Raw genomic sequence first — 16,251 nt, forward strand, 5'->3', positions numbered from 1 at the left:
GGGAACGAACTGGAAGTAAAATCACCGCCAAATGCCCCCGCACCCCAGGAACCCTAGGTAAGGCTCATTCCCCGCTGTATTTAGTGCGAAGACAAACCCACCGCATTCACCCGGCACTACGGAGCCACCGGAAAGGTAAAAACAGGGCCCATTCCCCTGGTTATCCCTGGTATACCCCGAACCTTAAGGGCCCGTGGTAACAATTGACTGGTGCATAACACACATGCCCTGATACGACAGTGAGTTATGCATACGTTTGATGTAGTCCAAATAATTGTACGTTGACGGATTTTTTTTACGATTTTTGATATGGCAAATCCTTCACATTTGCAATTTAATCAATATTTTGTAGATATTTGTTTCATAAACCTGGTTTTTGCGCTAAAACCCACGGAATTCAGACTTATACGGACAATGTAGCACAGAAACTAAGCTCCGAAAAACAAAATAACACGCAAGTAAACTGCGTTACAATGCGGGTACTCTGCACCTATCCTACCTTAATGTTCACCATCCGTAAATGCCGAAATTATACGTTGAAGCGGGCGAATTATTCGCCATCTTGTTCGGCCGATGTACTATAGCTATTACGTGATACTCCCCTGTGCGATTGAAAGGGGCATGCATTGTAACTTTAATACATGAGGATACGTCAACTGAAGTGATAAGCTGTACATTTTAAATGGAATTATTGCTGAAGTTGTTTGTAAAAAATGATTTTCCTTAAACAAAACGTGTATGTTCATTAAAGGAAATGATATATATGATGTACAGTCGAAACTCGTTGGCTCGATATCTCATGGCTCGATATCCTCGTTGGCTCAAACTAGATTAAAAGGACCGATTTTTTTACTCTTTGTTCATATACAATTCGATCGGATGGCTCGATATCTTGAGGGTCGATATTTCTCCACGCTCGAAGTCATTTTCGCGGTCTCAAGAAAGAATATATTATCAAATTTAAATGGTTTAATAGTTTGATTAAACATGCTATCACTTTAAGTTCTAATTGTTATCCATCTTTAAATGTCTATGGATTTTGATATAACTTATAAGCTATGTTTGTGTTACCCACTGTTTAAAATTGCTTGTTTGTTGTTTTCGCATAACTGTATTTTTATAATAAATAAAAAAAATCAAATGATATTTTCTAAGTATCGAAGAAGTCATGTTACGAATTTTACGATGTGTAACTACATCTAATTAATAATCTTCTCTTCTCTTGTGGAGATAGCGTAGCCAATAACAAACGATGTAAACAAGACTTTTTGTAACGAATAAAAAAAATAACATTCTATAAGCAATCCCGCTTGGCTCGATATTGTCGAGGCTCGAAGTATTTTGGCCGGTCCCAAGAATATCGAGCCATCGAGTTTCGACTGTATTGTATTTTCTTATCGTATGATATCTAATCAAAGCAACGAAAAATCTTTAGAAATGATTTAAAGGGGCATGCATTATAACACTAAATACAGGGGGATGGGGGATTACGACGATTGAAGTGACATTTACATAAACAAAATGACACAAGACGCCATAAAATAGATATAGATATTGTTGTTTCCTCGCATAGTGTGGGCACAAGCGCTCTTGGCCTTTGGCACATTTTTCACCTTTATCTATGTGCCCTTCACCCATTCCCATAGTTCAAATTAAATTTGCAACTCTCACATATTTGCCCGCAGATAGTCTTTCAGCACCTCGCGCTTTGATTATAAAAGGGCGAGAATTGCTTGTCACTCAAGTTGAGACTGCTAAAGAGATGGCGGCCGCAAAACCAAGAGTCACACTGCAGCGAAGGGAATGGGGAAGGCGTAGCTTTTCTCTAGTGTATACCCTGCAAATAACGAGGAGCAATTGCAAGTTCTACCCACGTACCCCGGCACACCAGTCACGTGGTAGTCGCGACAAATCATCGCCAAATGATGTGCTTGTCCATTTTTTTCCCCACGTGGGAAAAAGAAGGCTACACGGCGGTCATGTACCTTGAAATTACTTGCGAAGTGCACGCAACCCATTGAGGACCACGCACGACCTCAAAACCTCTACGTGGACCCTATGCTGCGCCTTCGCGGGTCGGATGAGGCCATGCCCTTAGACAGCGAGTTTAAATCAAAGTACTGAAAGTACAAGATTCGGCTCTAGAGGAGAAGGAACGTTGAACACGCGTCCCCTCCCCAGGAACAGAGGGGTATTTGGTTTAAATATGAGTAGTGGGTCTTTTAAAAGCGATATATCACTGTCAATAATATTAGAACTACGTCTGCTTTATGGTTTTCATCAGTTTTCATCAGTTTCATACCCTCTTACTTTTCAATACCCAATCCTCATTGTATACGAAATATGGTGTGTTTATTAAACATACAGAGTATATCATGTTCTTGTATAAACGCTGTTCAGAGTCGAGCCATGAGGTTTTTTGTTGGTACGGGTAGATACACGCCCGACAATGCTCTCTATAGGAAATTTGGTTGGCAGCCCCCACAGGTGAAAAAGTGGAGATCTGTGTAACAATGGCATAGGCTTAATCGAATGGTTACAAATAGAGTTAATTATAAAATTTTCAAATTCTGTTGTAATAAGAGTAGCAATAGATGTAAAAATTGGCAGTTTCAATATAAAAACCATCTGTCATAAATAATTTATATTACTTCACTTCAACATTTGGATAGATGTGAAAATATGTCCTCAAAACATTTTTGTGAAAAAAAATACAATGGACTATGAACAAGTTCATTGAGGAATGGAGAGCCAGTATGAATAATGTAATAGGCCCATCTGATCAAGAAAGAAATAAACTTAGAACATATAGGCTACTTAAGGTTGAATATGAAACTGAAAACTATGTTATATGCTCCAATAGAACTAGAAAGCACAAGTCAGCAATGGCAAAATTTAGGTGTGGAGTTGCTCCACATAGGTTGGAAACGGGAAGATATGAAAACATCCCTGAAAATCTACGTTTATGTCCTATATGTAAACTTGCCATAGAAAATGAAATTCATGTCTTTTTTCACTGTCCTTCTTACCAGATTTGCAGAAATGATATTGTTAGAAACGCCATTGAGCTTGATGTATCATTTAGTAATGTGTGATCAAGACAAATTGAACTTTGTTCTCTCCAACGAAAATAAGTGCCATTATTTTTTACTTGATTCTAAAAGCCAGAACTGATCTCTTGCACAGGTAGTGTGTGTATATATATAAATACAAACCAACACATACCAACATGATTTGCTATCTGCTGTTGGTATTTTGAATCAAAAGTTTAATTTAGCTGACAGCACATATCAAAACACTGTGTATGTGATGTTTAGCTATTTTAATTCATAGATAATTTTAGAATTTATGTAGATAATATCTCCCTTTTATAAAAATAGCTTAGTCACTTTCTAAGTCATATGTAAAATGGCTTTGCTAATCCGACCACAAATGATCTGATCATATTTCGTATCTTAATCCTATTTCTTATTTGTGCATTAGTACTAATTTACACTATCAGAATTTTGTTTTCATTGTCTAAAAGCAGTTTTTAAAAAAGGATTAGCAACCGTATTTTGCTCATATCTGTATAAAGATATATTGATATGTGTCTTAGTTGTATATAAAATTGATAGTCTCTTATAACTCTAACTAGAGTGGCAATGCACTTGTATGTACTGTTTGCTGAATGTACTTTTATTCATGTATGTACAATGCATTGATGAGATTGAAATAAATAAATTAATATACAGAAAATAGACATAAGACGAATGGCTTTTCGTCGAGAGTATGCACTTAACACACTGAATTTAGAATTGCGAGATACCAGCGAGTAAAAATATCTCGGTATGAAAGTTTCAGAATAAACGCTTTCATGTTTTGTGTACGAATACATTATACATATACGTTCAGAAAAGTCTTTTTTATTTTTTGTACATTTGTTAACATTACTGTAAAGTTGTTTCCGGGGTATGAGATTTCAGCGGATGAATCAGTTTTTGTCAGAGTCATAGCTAGGCCTCTTTGACCTTACATTCGCTTCAATGGTAAGTAATCTCCAAGCTATGAATTGTTAATTAGTATCACACTGAAGGTTTACCTATTAGTTTACTATTATTTGTTTTATTATTAAGTTTCCTGAAGTTAATACACTCTTTGATAATATCTAGTTTTTTTTTTTATTTACCATTTAGGTTTTTACCTTATTCGAAATTGTTGGGATAAGAGTGAGGCGGTGCACACAAACTAGTTTAAAACCCCAGTAAATTAATATTATACTGACCGTTCCAAGGCGATACCTAACACTCCTTGATAAACACTCCTAGTTTTTTTATATATATTATATATATATATATAGTGTGTTGTCTGTGGACCTTTGTAGTGTTGTTCCGTGTTTTTGATGTGTGATTGTTAGTTTTTGTGTTGTCTTTGGTGTTGACCCTGTGTCATAAAACGGGGATTATGTTTGAAGATGCGCTTTTACTCCAAATAAGATTTTTAAGAATTGTTTTAATTTACCGAAGGGTGAATAAATATCGAAAACAATGGTTCTTATGAAGAACCGAGTTTAATTTGAAAGAAAGGTGCAGAAAACACGGTATTTCTACCCTTTGAGTCAATAGTAGATCATTGCAAATCTTTTAGGACTCATCAATTTTAGGACTCACCAATCATTTAATATTTTTGCGTTTTCAGCTATTAAATACACGGTTACAAATGTAACTGTTATCAGTAATTACTATTTTCATGCAATGACTAGAAAGTAGTATGTATTTATTTTTAATAAGAGTGTCACTTTCAACTTTCGACTACTGTACTTGTCGCTGTAGTTTTTCATATAAATATTGAACTCGCACACTTTTTTGAAAATATGTATTGACACGGAGGACTATACAGTCACCAAATCAAAGCGCTTAAAGCGTTGAATGGCTTTCGGTCTGTAACGTTTTGTGAGTATAGTCTTGTAATTGTAAAACATAATTATTAACATAAAAATTTAAAGATAGTATATGCTCGCTCATAATTTCCTTCGCGAACACTTTTAGAGTTTAAAGTTGATTCTCAATGAGACCATGCAGTATAAGTCACTTGAAATGTGGACTACGCCAAACCGTTACTTATAAAGTATTGAGTAATTCTCAATATCATATTAAACCCTTAATGAACAATGCACTGCCACGGAAAAGGCATTAAGGAAATTTTAGTAGAATCTACTCTACACTTGAAACTTGACTTGGACGTATTTAATTTACTACCAGGGTATGCCAGCTAAACCAAATGCATCCCAACAAAATGCATTGGGCATATTAATTAGTTTAATGTTTAAGCCTTCTTTCTACAACGCCAAATACCTCTGGCTCGAATCACCCACATACTATTTATTTCCTGTATGTTTGATGTACATACATGTATCTTGATTATGCCCTCAACGTATATCACTCGTGGATAAAATGAACAGATTTACTTGAACAGATTATATCAGGTTTTTATTTTTTTTTATATGCATATGCATCATGCTACATGCTCAAAATATGGACTGAAATTACTGAGACAAACTGAGAAATATTTACATACTTTCCGTTCGGCATTACATGGCTATGACACAAATTGTAGCAGGTCGATAGCCTGTCAACGTTTTACGCCATTTAATTTGAGTGGTAAAAGTGTATAATATTCATTTATTAATGGTTAAAAGGTTGTTAGTATGTTCTTAAACAAGATAATGGTTTTATACGACATACATTTTACAAACACAAATATAAACTAACAATCTCAATAAAAAATGTCAAGAAATTTAAAACATAGAAAATGTACTCATGAAATAACTAAATCCCCCCAAGATAATGATTGTAGGATAAAATGATGCATTCATTTAAAATATTATGAATTTATATTAAACGCTTAATTAAAATTGCATCATAATATGATCTATATGTTTTCCAGGTTTTGACGACTTCGCAGAGTTTATTTCCGGGGAGTACACCTGTCCGAATACGATGACCCACATTCTATTTTAAACTACAGTGTACATGTAGATATTATCGGTCTGCTGCCGAAGCAAAATCGAAACAGAGGTATATAGGATTCTGCTTTTTATATTGCGTTCTGTAACTCGCCGATATTAAAATAATTGGTTATTGTACAATTAAATTGCGTTATATTACGCAAAACGCAGCTTATTCGAACTGTATTAACCGCATAACATAGATTAAGGACTCATTACAGCGTTATTTATAGCAAGCTTATTAATATGCAGAACGCAGTCCGTAGCTATTGCCTACGAGGTATGTTCGATGTGAATGTAAATGTAAATTAGGTCGGTGACCACCGCAGTTTAAACCGCGCTGGGGTTGATACGCCCGTGCGCGCATTAATTCGCCAATAGTGAAAAATGTTATGTCGATCTGCCGATGCGATATCCGAGATACGGTTATAAAAGTCTGCAGGCCTAGCGGCCTACAGCCTAAAAATGTTATTTTTCCGTCGCTCCAAGCACCACAGGGCTTGTCTTAAATGTTCATCATTGCGACGTAAAATAAAAATTACCTTTACCGTTGTAAGTTTTCTTTGGGCCTTTTATACAAATGCTCTAGATTTCACTGTTATATATCAATGAAAACAAATTACATTTACAAACAAAGTTCGAAATATAACCCATACAAAGAATGACTTAGCATAATCATAATACATGTTGCAAAAGATGCGCCATACAAAGCAGAAAAAATATAATTCAAACCGCAGATATGGTAATATAAACTAATACGTACACGACAAGAGCTACAAGTGCTAGAATATTCGAAACTAGGACCTTTGCACATTGATGAGTTTCAGATCAGAATGTTTCACAAAAATTCACACATGCCTACCTTCTAACCTTTTAATATCGTTTCAGTTTTCGTAATAACATCAATCATTTTGCCAATAATTATCAGTTTAATATGTTAATGCTATAATACACAGGCACATTCATATCTTAGATGTGTTTACATGTAACCTCAACAAGAAACCATTGATAAAACTTTGACAAAATAATATGTCAAACGTTACAGAACCTTAAATTTCAATTGTGATTCCTTTTATGATCTTTACATTTATATTACATTTAGTTTCTTTTATCGTTCATTTATTTCTGTTTTACGATATGATATTGCCCTTTTTTACACTTTATTTTTTAACCTTTCTTCTTTTTACAATTTAGAAATTCTGATGATTTTTTTTATCCTTTACACCTTTCCTGTTCGTTTTAGTTCTCATTTTTCACACTTTCGGTTTCCCAGGAAGTGTCTCTCCGTTATCAATAACGCCCTCTTCACTGTCGGTGAAAGAATCTTTTGGCTCGTACTGTTTACTTGTGTTTTGTTGCTTTTCGAGTTTCCTCACCATGTCTTCTCGTGTTTTTCGCTTGAAGAAGCCACACTAAAGCAGAAACAATGTTTGCTAGTAGAAGAATGTTAAGGACATTTGTACCAACATTGATCGTCATGAATTCGGGGTCAAGTATGGATTCATAATCAGTTACAAACTACAAGCGAGTTCGTATGAACGCCGAATCTTTTACATTTTTATGTTCACTCATTGGAAATTCAAGAAGAAAATATACTTAAAACATGTATAAATCATGTACTAATTCGTAAGCATGTCATGTTTTAAGCAAACTTAGATTAATAACAAATATATAACAGTCTGTTTCCTTTAATAAAAAAGGAATCTACATGGCCAAGCCAAGTAGCTTAACTCTAAACAAACACAAAAATGGCACCTAGGTTTCAACAAGGAATGTAAACAATATTTTGAGTTGAAATTTGAAGTCACAAACCTTATACAGAATGAAAACGAGAATTCCTATGAAAATGATTCCTCCCAAGATGCTGAGGAGTATCACCCACCATTCCACTTCCTGTTTTAACGGCTGCTTTGGGACTACTTTTGTGATGATCTGAAATAGAACAGAATCGTGTAGAAGAATGTAACTTTAATCCACTCGCTTCAAATAATGTATGGTCCATTGGCGAATGGTTTTCTGAAAATATAAATGTTCGTGAATCGACCGTTATTAAGATTTTTTTTCGATTTCAGACGTGTTAATTTTTAGGTTGTAGACCGAATGCAGACTTAAATACCGCAAATCAAAATCAGGTATCGTAAGATCTACTTCGACATGACATAAATTAAATTAATGCGCCGGAGTAACAAAATGGGACTTATGGTGTTATACGGTTTAAAAAAAGTGCAAATTAAAGGGCCACTTTAAGAAAATACGTTAATTTAAGGAATGAATTGCGGAAGTGATGCCATTGTCGGGCAATGGACGCAGTTGGGGTGGTTAAAGTGTACTTTGACCAGCCCAATTGCGTTCATATGCCCATCAAAGCATAAAAAAACGAAAATATGTTGACTAAAAGACCCTACCTTACATTACCTATTACACAGAGTGAAAAAGTCCTCAGCCAAGATCGGGCCTCATTCAATTAACTTTACACCAACAATTAACTTGCGAGATAAAATTAATATGCATACATTCTAGTAAATATAGGTGTATTAGTTACTGTTATGCAACTAACTACTTATCTAAAAAAACGATTTACATTCCATATTCTTAGATAACAACCGGTACAGTTTGGGGCCACTCAAAATATGTTTAATTTCGATTTCTATTGCTAGTAAACAGAATTGTAAATCAGTAAAATCATGCTTGTAGCGCCTGCCACACATTGATATAATATATTATAATGTGTGCTCGTTTTGTGCTAACAAAGGCCGTCATACTAATAATAATGAGATGACTGTTTGTTTTTCACCGTACTTTATTCACGTTTTCAAGGCAATGTTTTATCTTAATGACAATGTATTAGCTAGATGAATTGATAATGGCTAAATTTCGTAATCTACCTATACGCACATAAAATAACTGGCACACTAGCTCCACCGTTTACATCTTTCCATCTCCATCTCTCTTCTCGATTTTACTTTCTATCTTACACGCACGCACGCACGCACGCACGCACGCACGCACGCACGCACTCTCGTTCTCCCTCTTCTCGCTCTCCCTCTCCCCTCCATCGCTCTCCCTCTCCCACCTCTCTCTCTCTCTCTCTCTCTCTCTCTCTCTCTCTCTCTCTCTCTCCTCCCTTTCTGTCCCTCACTGTCCCTCTCTCTCTCTCTCTCTCTCTCTCTCTCTCTCTCTCTCTCTCTCTCTCATACCTTTGCCTCTAGTTCTGGTTTGCTAGTCCCTGTGTCTGTTGTGTTTGCCCGAGATAAAAATGGTATTGTCTGCCGGGTCTGAAAGATATAACAAGTCTTGCACATTTTTAAAATTATCTGAATAACAATTTCATTTTTGAAATACTAGTAACAACTTTTGACAATCATTCAGTTGAATTTAACTTGTATTTTAAATTCGGTTCTTTATTTTTGCAAGGGTTTCGACACAGTTTTTATCAATTGAAATAAACAAGCAATGTATGCAAATGCGGTTTTAATGTCAAAGCTCCCGACCTTTGCTAGGGTTCCAAATAGCTGAGATACACTGAACTTCAGAATGACCACCATACTGTTTTCAGGTCGGATGTTTTTTGCGGAGCAATAAAGCGATGTACACGTAGACGTACTGCAATCCTGCGAAAAAAAAACAACAACAATGCATTCAGATGTTCAGATTCAGGTACAATGTATATAGTATTTATAAAGATGCAATAAAAAAAACAACCAGTCGTCACTAGAATAAAAAAAAAAACTTTTTTTTTTTTTTTCTTTATAAGAGATATTGCAATAATGATCAGGTCACACGTAGTTGCTGGTGTGAAAGTGAAAAAAGTGTACTTGTAAAAACGTCATTTCGTGACTTGAAGATCATTAAGGTAACGCAATCCTGAAAGAAAGACTATTTTACTGCAGAGGCGACACACCGTCGTGACATATGTACTGGCATGGCTAACTGTACCAGGTGATTTATGTCCGGCAGGGCTGGGTCCAGTTCGGTTCTGGTGTTGTGAATCCATTGTCGACCAATCACATCCATGAACACATCTGGGAACACACTGCTTCCCTGTAACTGGCATTCTACTGAACAAGGCGAACTACACCTGACGTTAGTCCTGTTCAACCAAAGAAGGGCTTTGCCGTCCCTCTGAACTTGAGGAATATGAACTGAAACCGCAGCATCTGGAACTTGGCTCGGTCCAAGGTTACCAAAGGCGAACGTGTGTTCAACAGTATCTTGAAGTTTTAAATCGCTTATGAATATTGACTCCAGAGATGAAACACTGAAATATAATTAATTTGTAACCGTCATGGTACTTAACACAACGGAATTATTTCTGCAATTGAGCTTAAACCTTTTCTTGCGTGCAAATATATTTTAAGAAATTTTAAGGATTCAATACAAACCTTTTTGTTTATAAACTACCAATCTGATTTACTGTTAATTTAGCAATCCAACTAATGAATATTTCACGAAATACGTCTTTTATGAATTCATATGTTAGTTTACAACATGTATATGCAACTCATACATTACCCTGACAATTGTGTTGTATATACATGCTTCATTTTGATTTCAAGCATTTCTTCGTTGTCAATACCATTCAGTTCTTCACTAAGAGATGTTGCAAATGTGCGAACCTCAAATCTATCTGTCGTGATGTGGCTTGGTAGTTTGTATCGAACAGTGACCTTTACCCCGCTGTCATTGTACATCGGATTACCAAATAAGCACATCAGAACAGAACTTGTATCATTTTCTTCTGTAAAGTTTGTTCGTTGTAAAAAACCCAACCACTCGTACCGACTTTGTGGACCAACATTACTCCCTTTGGTGATCAAAGAGCAGCTTACTTCACCATCGCCCATTTGTTCATTTACTCTCACATAATTCAAAAAGTTCGGTACAAGCAGGTAGAAAATGGAGCCATAAGAAGGATCTCCGGTCTTGGTAATGTAGACATCCACAGAGAAATCAGGCGTACCGATTACAAGAAATCCATCTGCTCTTTGATAATGAGCTTTGGTGGTCAGATGGAGGTTCGTCTTGCAGATATTGTTTGGACAATCTTTCCTGAACTGAACCTGAAGATTAACATTAATAATTACGTAAGAACACATGCATTAATTGTATATATTTTTCTTTAAACCAAACAAATCATTGTAGGTATTATTGCGTTATCATGTGATTTTTTTTTCAACACGAATGGGTACAAATGAAAAAGTATATGATAGTGAGACCTTACCCACTCATTGAGTCATGTTTGTTTATGCTAATGTTTATCATAATTGGGTTTAACAGAGATGTTTTTTTCAATGTTTTAATCTGTAGTTGATATTAGTTATTCAAAAATCTAAATCATAGTTATGTTTATTTACTATTTATCAATTCTGTCTAACATACTAGGCATACATAGAATCTAGAACTATCATTACAAGCAGTACTCTGGCTAGAACTCTGAAGTTTGAAATGCGTATTTCATACGAACGTGCATTTTCAAAGTGTTTCACATACAACAGTGCCCCTGTAATGATCTATGATTTCCCCTTAAAAATGCTTCTTCCCTTCCCGAGTGATTGCCCCTTCTTTTAAATAACCTAGCCAGAAAACTGACATGTATATAAGCTACTAAAACGGAAATAAAAAAGCAGCAAAGAATGTTACCAATTGTTGCATCTGAAACAGATTGAATAACAAAAACTCAGAGAGTTATTTGAAGAGCATGCGTTATACAATCGTAACATAAAATGTAAGAATCAAATACTCATAGAAGAAAATGAACATGACTATTGAGATCAAGATGCAAATTTACTAAGATTGATGCAAATATAAACAAAACCATCACGAAAATCGATATGTGAATTAATGATAGACGAGCCTTATAGATTTCATTACGTGTATGAAATCAAGATAATACAACAACAGCATAACAGATTAAGGCCATGAACTATATGTCTTGCATTTATGAAGCATGCCCACATTTGTTTTTTACGTTGTGGCAGACTGGGGTTTTTAATGGATTTAGGGGAAATGGCAAACTATTAGAAATTTAGATGTTGCTGGAAAAAGAAATTTAAAATACTTTAATATTCATTGTAAGAAGTTGGAACTATTAAGTTTAAATGTAACACTGAATGTAACACAAAGAAGCTTTAAGAACCCGGTCCAGTTTAAATGTAACACTTAGTTCCTTTATGAATACCGGTCCAGACAATAAGAATATTGTTTTACCTTTTGCTCTAACAATAGCAAGGGGTCGCCTGGATTGTTGCCATCAAATTTCTTTATTGTAGGGCTAATATCAGAGGAACAGAGTATTTTGCTAATCTCGTACTCTGCTTCGATCTTTATTTCGCTGACAAGATCATTAGGTGACTGGAAATATAAAAACAAAACAACAACATTTTTTGATGTTTGAATATATGTATTGTACTTGTAGTATAATACATTCCATTTGGAAGTGTTTTTACAAATCGATAACATTTCGATAGGTTTAGAACAGTGGGATATAAAATGTGTGATAGGCTATTGGTACTGCACTTATAAAAGCGAGTATTTATTTTGTAGGCGTAGCGCTAACCAAGTGGAATCCGAATTTGAAAAAAAATAAATCGAATAGGACCACACTGATCGAAGTACAAATCGAAAACCTGTCATAGTAATGTACACGTTTAAAGCCCAGCAGACATCACATTATAGACTAAAGCTAGAAATCACATTAGTCACTTCAAAATTAGTCAAATAAAATAAATGAGTATCGGAAATGACCTCTTTAGATCCCTGATTGTTTAAAAGTTGAAGAATCGCGAACGATTTTTCGAGAAAAATAAGGGTAAACACAACGAGACAAACGCTAGAAATAGTATACACATTGTTTAAGGACTAAATTGTTATTGGTTTACAAAAACGTCATTTCGGCTCGTGCTAAAGTGCAACAATACGCTGACGATATAGAACTAGAGGGATACTGCTGATCAATTGCTGACCATACAGATATAGAAGGTGAAATGAAAGTAGTATGAGTTATTTTATTTTTCATAATGTACTATTAGTGTATAAAATTGTAAAATTAATTTTATAATGATATTCGATTAAAGTTGATATTTTTAAAGAGCGTTTAGTGGCAAGCCACAAGCAAACTGGCTTACCGCCTTCAAAGGCAATCATTTCAGTCTAAACGAACGTTTTAAAGAGCTCAGTTCCTGTTGGCCATATAATATGACGCCATACAATAGCTCCATGAATACAACTCATGGCGTTTCGTTATATTTTTAGGGGTGAAAACATTCCTGCATTGAAAATAAAACACATGCTCAGTCAAACATTGCAATACTATGTTATACTGTGTATGGTTTTGATATTTCTTTAAAAAACTGCTATTACTCAGGAGTTACCCAGCAACAATTAAACAAACAAAATCTTTAGCACATGTCGAACACTCAAACCATTCGGACACAACTCATCCCGCTGGTTAACTACGACCGAGTATCTTTTTCTCAAAGGTATTTCTTGTTAATTTTGTAATAATTGGGATACGTGTGAAGTTGTGTACACATGCATTTGTTTAAATCCCAAGTGATCTCGTGCTCCAGTAGACTCGTTTTTCACTGACTGATTATCCCATGATTTATTGACAATGTTATTCTGGTGCAGACGTGGTTTGTTTGTCGTGTCTGTACGTTGTGCGCGCGCGCGCGCGCGCGTGTGTGTGTGTGTGTGTATCTCTCTCTCTCTCCCTCTCAGAGCCGCTCTGGCCCTGGCCTTGTGCCTTGTACAGAGTTTATATGTATGTTTTACTGCTGGTCGTGTTTCTGTAGTTTTAATGTACTACTAATTGTATTTGCACCCAGGAACAAAAGCAGTAGCATAAAATAAAGGCTTACTTTTGTCAGTAGAAGGAACTCGTCAGTGTATGTTATAGTGCACTTTTCCGTGTCAGAAAGAACAGTTACGTTCGCGCCAGCTTCCGAAGACCCTGTCCTTTTGAACACTACCCGTTCCCTCTCTGGCTTTAAGGTGTCAAGTCGAAATACCACACCAACGTCTCATGGAAAAGACAGGTTTATATACGGAGCATTGACAGTGTTGCGGCTATCATTGCTGTCGATGATATTCTCAACAAACCTAGGCTGCTCAAAACTTTCTCTTTTAAATATTCATGTACTCAACAAGACACACACGATTGTTTTCAAATACAGTTAAAATGCAAACAATATACGATAACTTGTCTTGTTATTCATAACATGTCTTAAAATTGGAACAGGTACCAAAGAAAACACAGCTTTAACATTGTAGAAAATGACATATTTGAAAGTTGTTCTGATAATAATCTTAATAAAAAGTATCGAACATGTTACAGTAAATGTAGAATGACATTTAAGGATTGTTATAGTAAGTCTAAGATTCTTGTTAAGATTGACAAAAAGTCCAGTTTTTAACTTTTCTGAAGTCACAATGCATCAAAAAGATATATCTTGTAGTATAGCATACATACAGATTTTATAGCACATTGGGTATGTGTACTTGAAGCAAGCCTTTACTTTCACATTGCTTGTATTCTTGGTGAGAAACTGAATGTTCTGCTCATTACTGGCATCTAAAACACTCAGCTTAGCTTCCAGACTAATCACTGGTTGGCCGTACAGAACAACTGCTTTGTCAGACAAATACGACCCGACAATGGTATCTACAAATATATGTTCTTATTTACTGGTACTGGGTTCATAACATCATACGTTTGAGTTAGAAACAATATTCAATGATCTTTACTGTTAGTGTCAAATCTAAAATACCCTTTTTTAACATACGAATAAGCATCCATTCCAAAGTCATTGTGCAACAGGGACGAACTTATGATTGACGTAATGGCAAATCAGTAAATGTCGGATTGCTGTAGTTTTGCCTTTTCATGAAGAGACATAAACCTTGACACATTGGTTTTCACACGCACACACGCACGCACGTATGTACGCACACACACGCATGCGCGCACACTCACGCACTCTCACACACATAATGTATATTAAAACAACAAGACAACCTTTTATTCCATCACCGTTCAAGTCTGCAGCTCTGGCAATAGAAGCGCCAAATCCAAATAGTGAAAGCCCATTCGGGAGGGCAATGGCCGCGATCCTCTGTGAAAACGTGGGCCAAAGCCCCTTCTTGTAACCATTGTAGATATACACTGCACCGTGCAGATCATCTTCATATGGGGCCCCAATGGCAATGTCTGAAACAAGACTATGCTAGGAGTGATCCATTGGTAAGTATTCGCTCCTCATTCGACAGCCCATCTTGTCGAAATATAGCATAGGAAATGTAGAGGTTAAAAGAAGGGCATTTCAAATTGAGTACATGCCGGCTAAAAACTCCGGAAACATTCAACCAACACGCATTTTCACTTGTGTATTTTACAATTTATTCCGAAATGACTATATGTAGCGAATAAGTATCCCCGGTTGACGGCGCATAACATATTGTATAATAATCAACTGAAGTTTAATACAAAATATTGAAACGGCTTTACTTTTCTCCGTTTTTTTTAAATTACCTGTATATCCGTCTTTACTGGTGTCATAGAGTGATGCAATAGCGGTTCCAAATTGGCCACCCGACGCCCCTCGGCCAATCAACGTCAGGTTGGGATAAAAGGGTCGTACAGTCTGCTGCAAGTAACATATATTTACTTTCATTTGAATAGTAAATATACTAGAGGAATAAAGAAACCTTAGCCATAAAGTTTCGAAGATGATATAATTCTGCAGGTTGGCAGATGATCTAAATGAGTATATGACCGAACTCAGGTTAACCTCTCTCACTCACACACCAACCACATTCACGTGAGGGATACTTAAATGGGACAAACTGGGTGACACTCAAGTGATCTGATCGCATTCATAGGCATCGCTAACACTCCACTTCATCAAGTGACCGATACAGTACATATATATGTTTATATTTTCATTATCATATCGGATCTCTTTGATTGTGGGGTGTATACAGTATACAGTGTAAACATATGTTTATTTGAGATGTGTTTTTCTCCCACCTCAGATAACGATAAGTAGATCCAATAATTTTACCATGCTAGATATTCTTATCTTGCCCAAGGGCGAAGATAAAATGCCCGTATGGATCTACTTTTTAATGGTCACCACATTGTAATTAACTCCCTTGTTGAAGACTGTCGTCTGTTCAAATGTCACCATAAAACAGTTTTCACGCACCTTTCAATAAATAATGCTTCCCTCTCCTTAGAACTATTTAATTAAAGACCGATTTGACTA

At 35.8% G+C, this 16,251-nt stretch overlaps 1 protein-coding gene across 2 annotated transcripts in view; it reads right to left on the minus strand.

Moving 5' to 3' along the window:
* Positions 1-5,453: 5,453 nt before the first annotated feature.
* LOC128230103 (integrin alpha-9-like) overlaps positions 5,454-16,251 on the minus strand; it is a 29,956-nt gene continuing 19,158 nt past the window's right edge. Inside the window, exons 10-20 of one of the 2 annotated variants that reach the window (XM_052942127.1) lie at positions 15,516-15,627; positions 15,003-15,194; positions 14,457-14,648; positions 13,846-14,006; positions 12,194-12,337; positions 10,499-11,046; positions 9,923-10,244; positions 9,478-9,597; positions 9,184-9,261; positions 7,799-7,918; positions 5,454-7,398 (exon numbers count right to left, since the gene is read on the minus strand). In XM_052942127.1, coding sequence (XP_052798087.1) covers positions 7,240-7,398; positions 7,799-7,918; positions 9,184-9,261; positions 9,478-9,597; positions 9,923-10,244; positions 10,499-11,046; positions 12,194-12,337; positions 13,846-14,006; positions 14,457-14,648; positions 15,003-15,194; positions 15,516-15,627 — 2,148 coding nt within the window. In that variant the 3' untranslated portion in view covers positions 5,454-7,239. Of the gene's footprint in view, positions 7,399-7,798; positions 7,919-9,183; positions 9,262-9,477; positions 9,598-9,922; positions 10,245-10,498; positions 11,047-12,193; positions 12,338-13,845; positions 14,007-14,456; positions 14,649-15,002; positions 15,195-15,515; positions 15,631-16,251 lie in introns of both variants that reach the window. The other variant, XM_052942122.1, reaches the window with a different exon arrangement.

Source organism: Mya arenaria, chromosome 1, assembly GCF_026914265.1.
Source record: "Mya arenaria isolate MELC-2E11 chromosome 1, ASM2691426v1".
Taxonomy (NCBI): Eukaryota; Metazoa; Mollusca; class Bivalvia; order Myida; family Myidae; genus Mya; species Mya arenaria.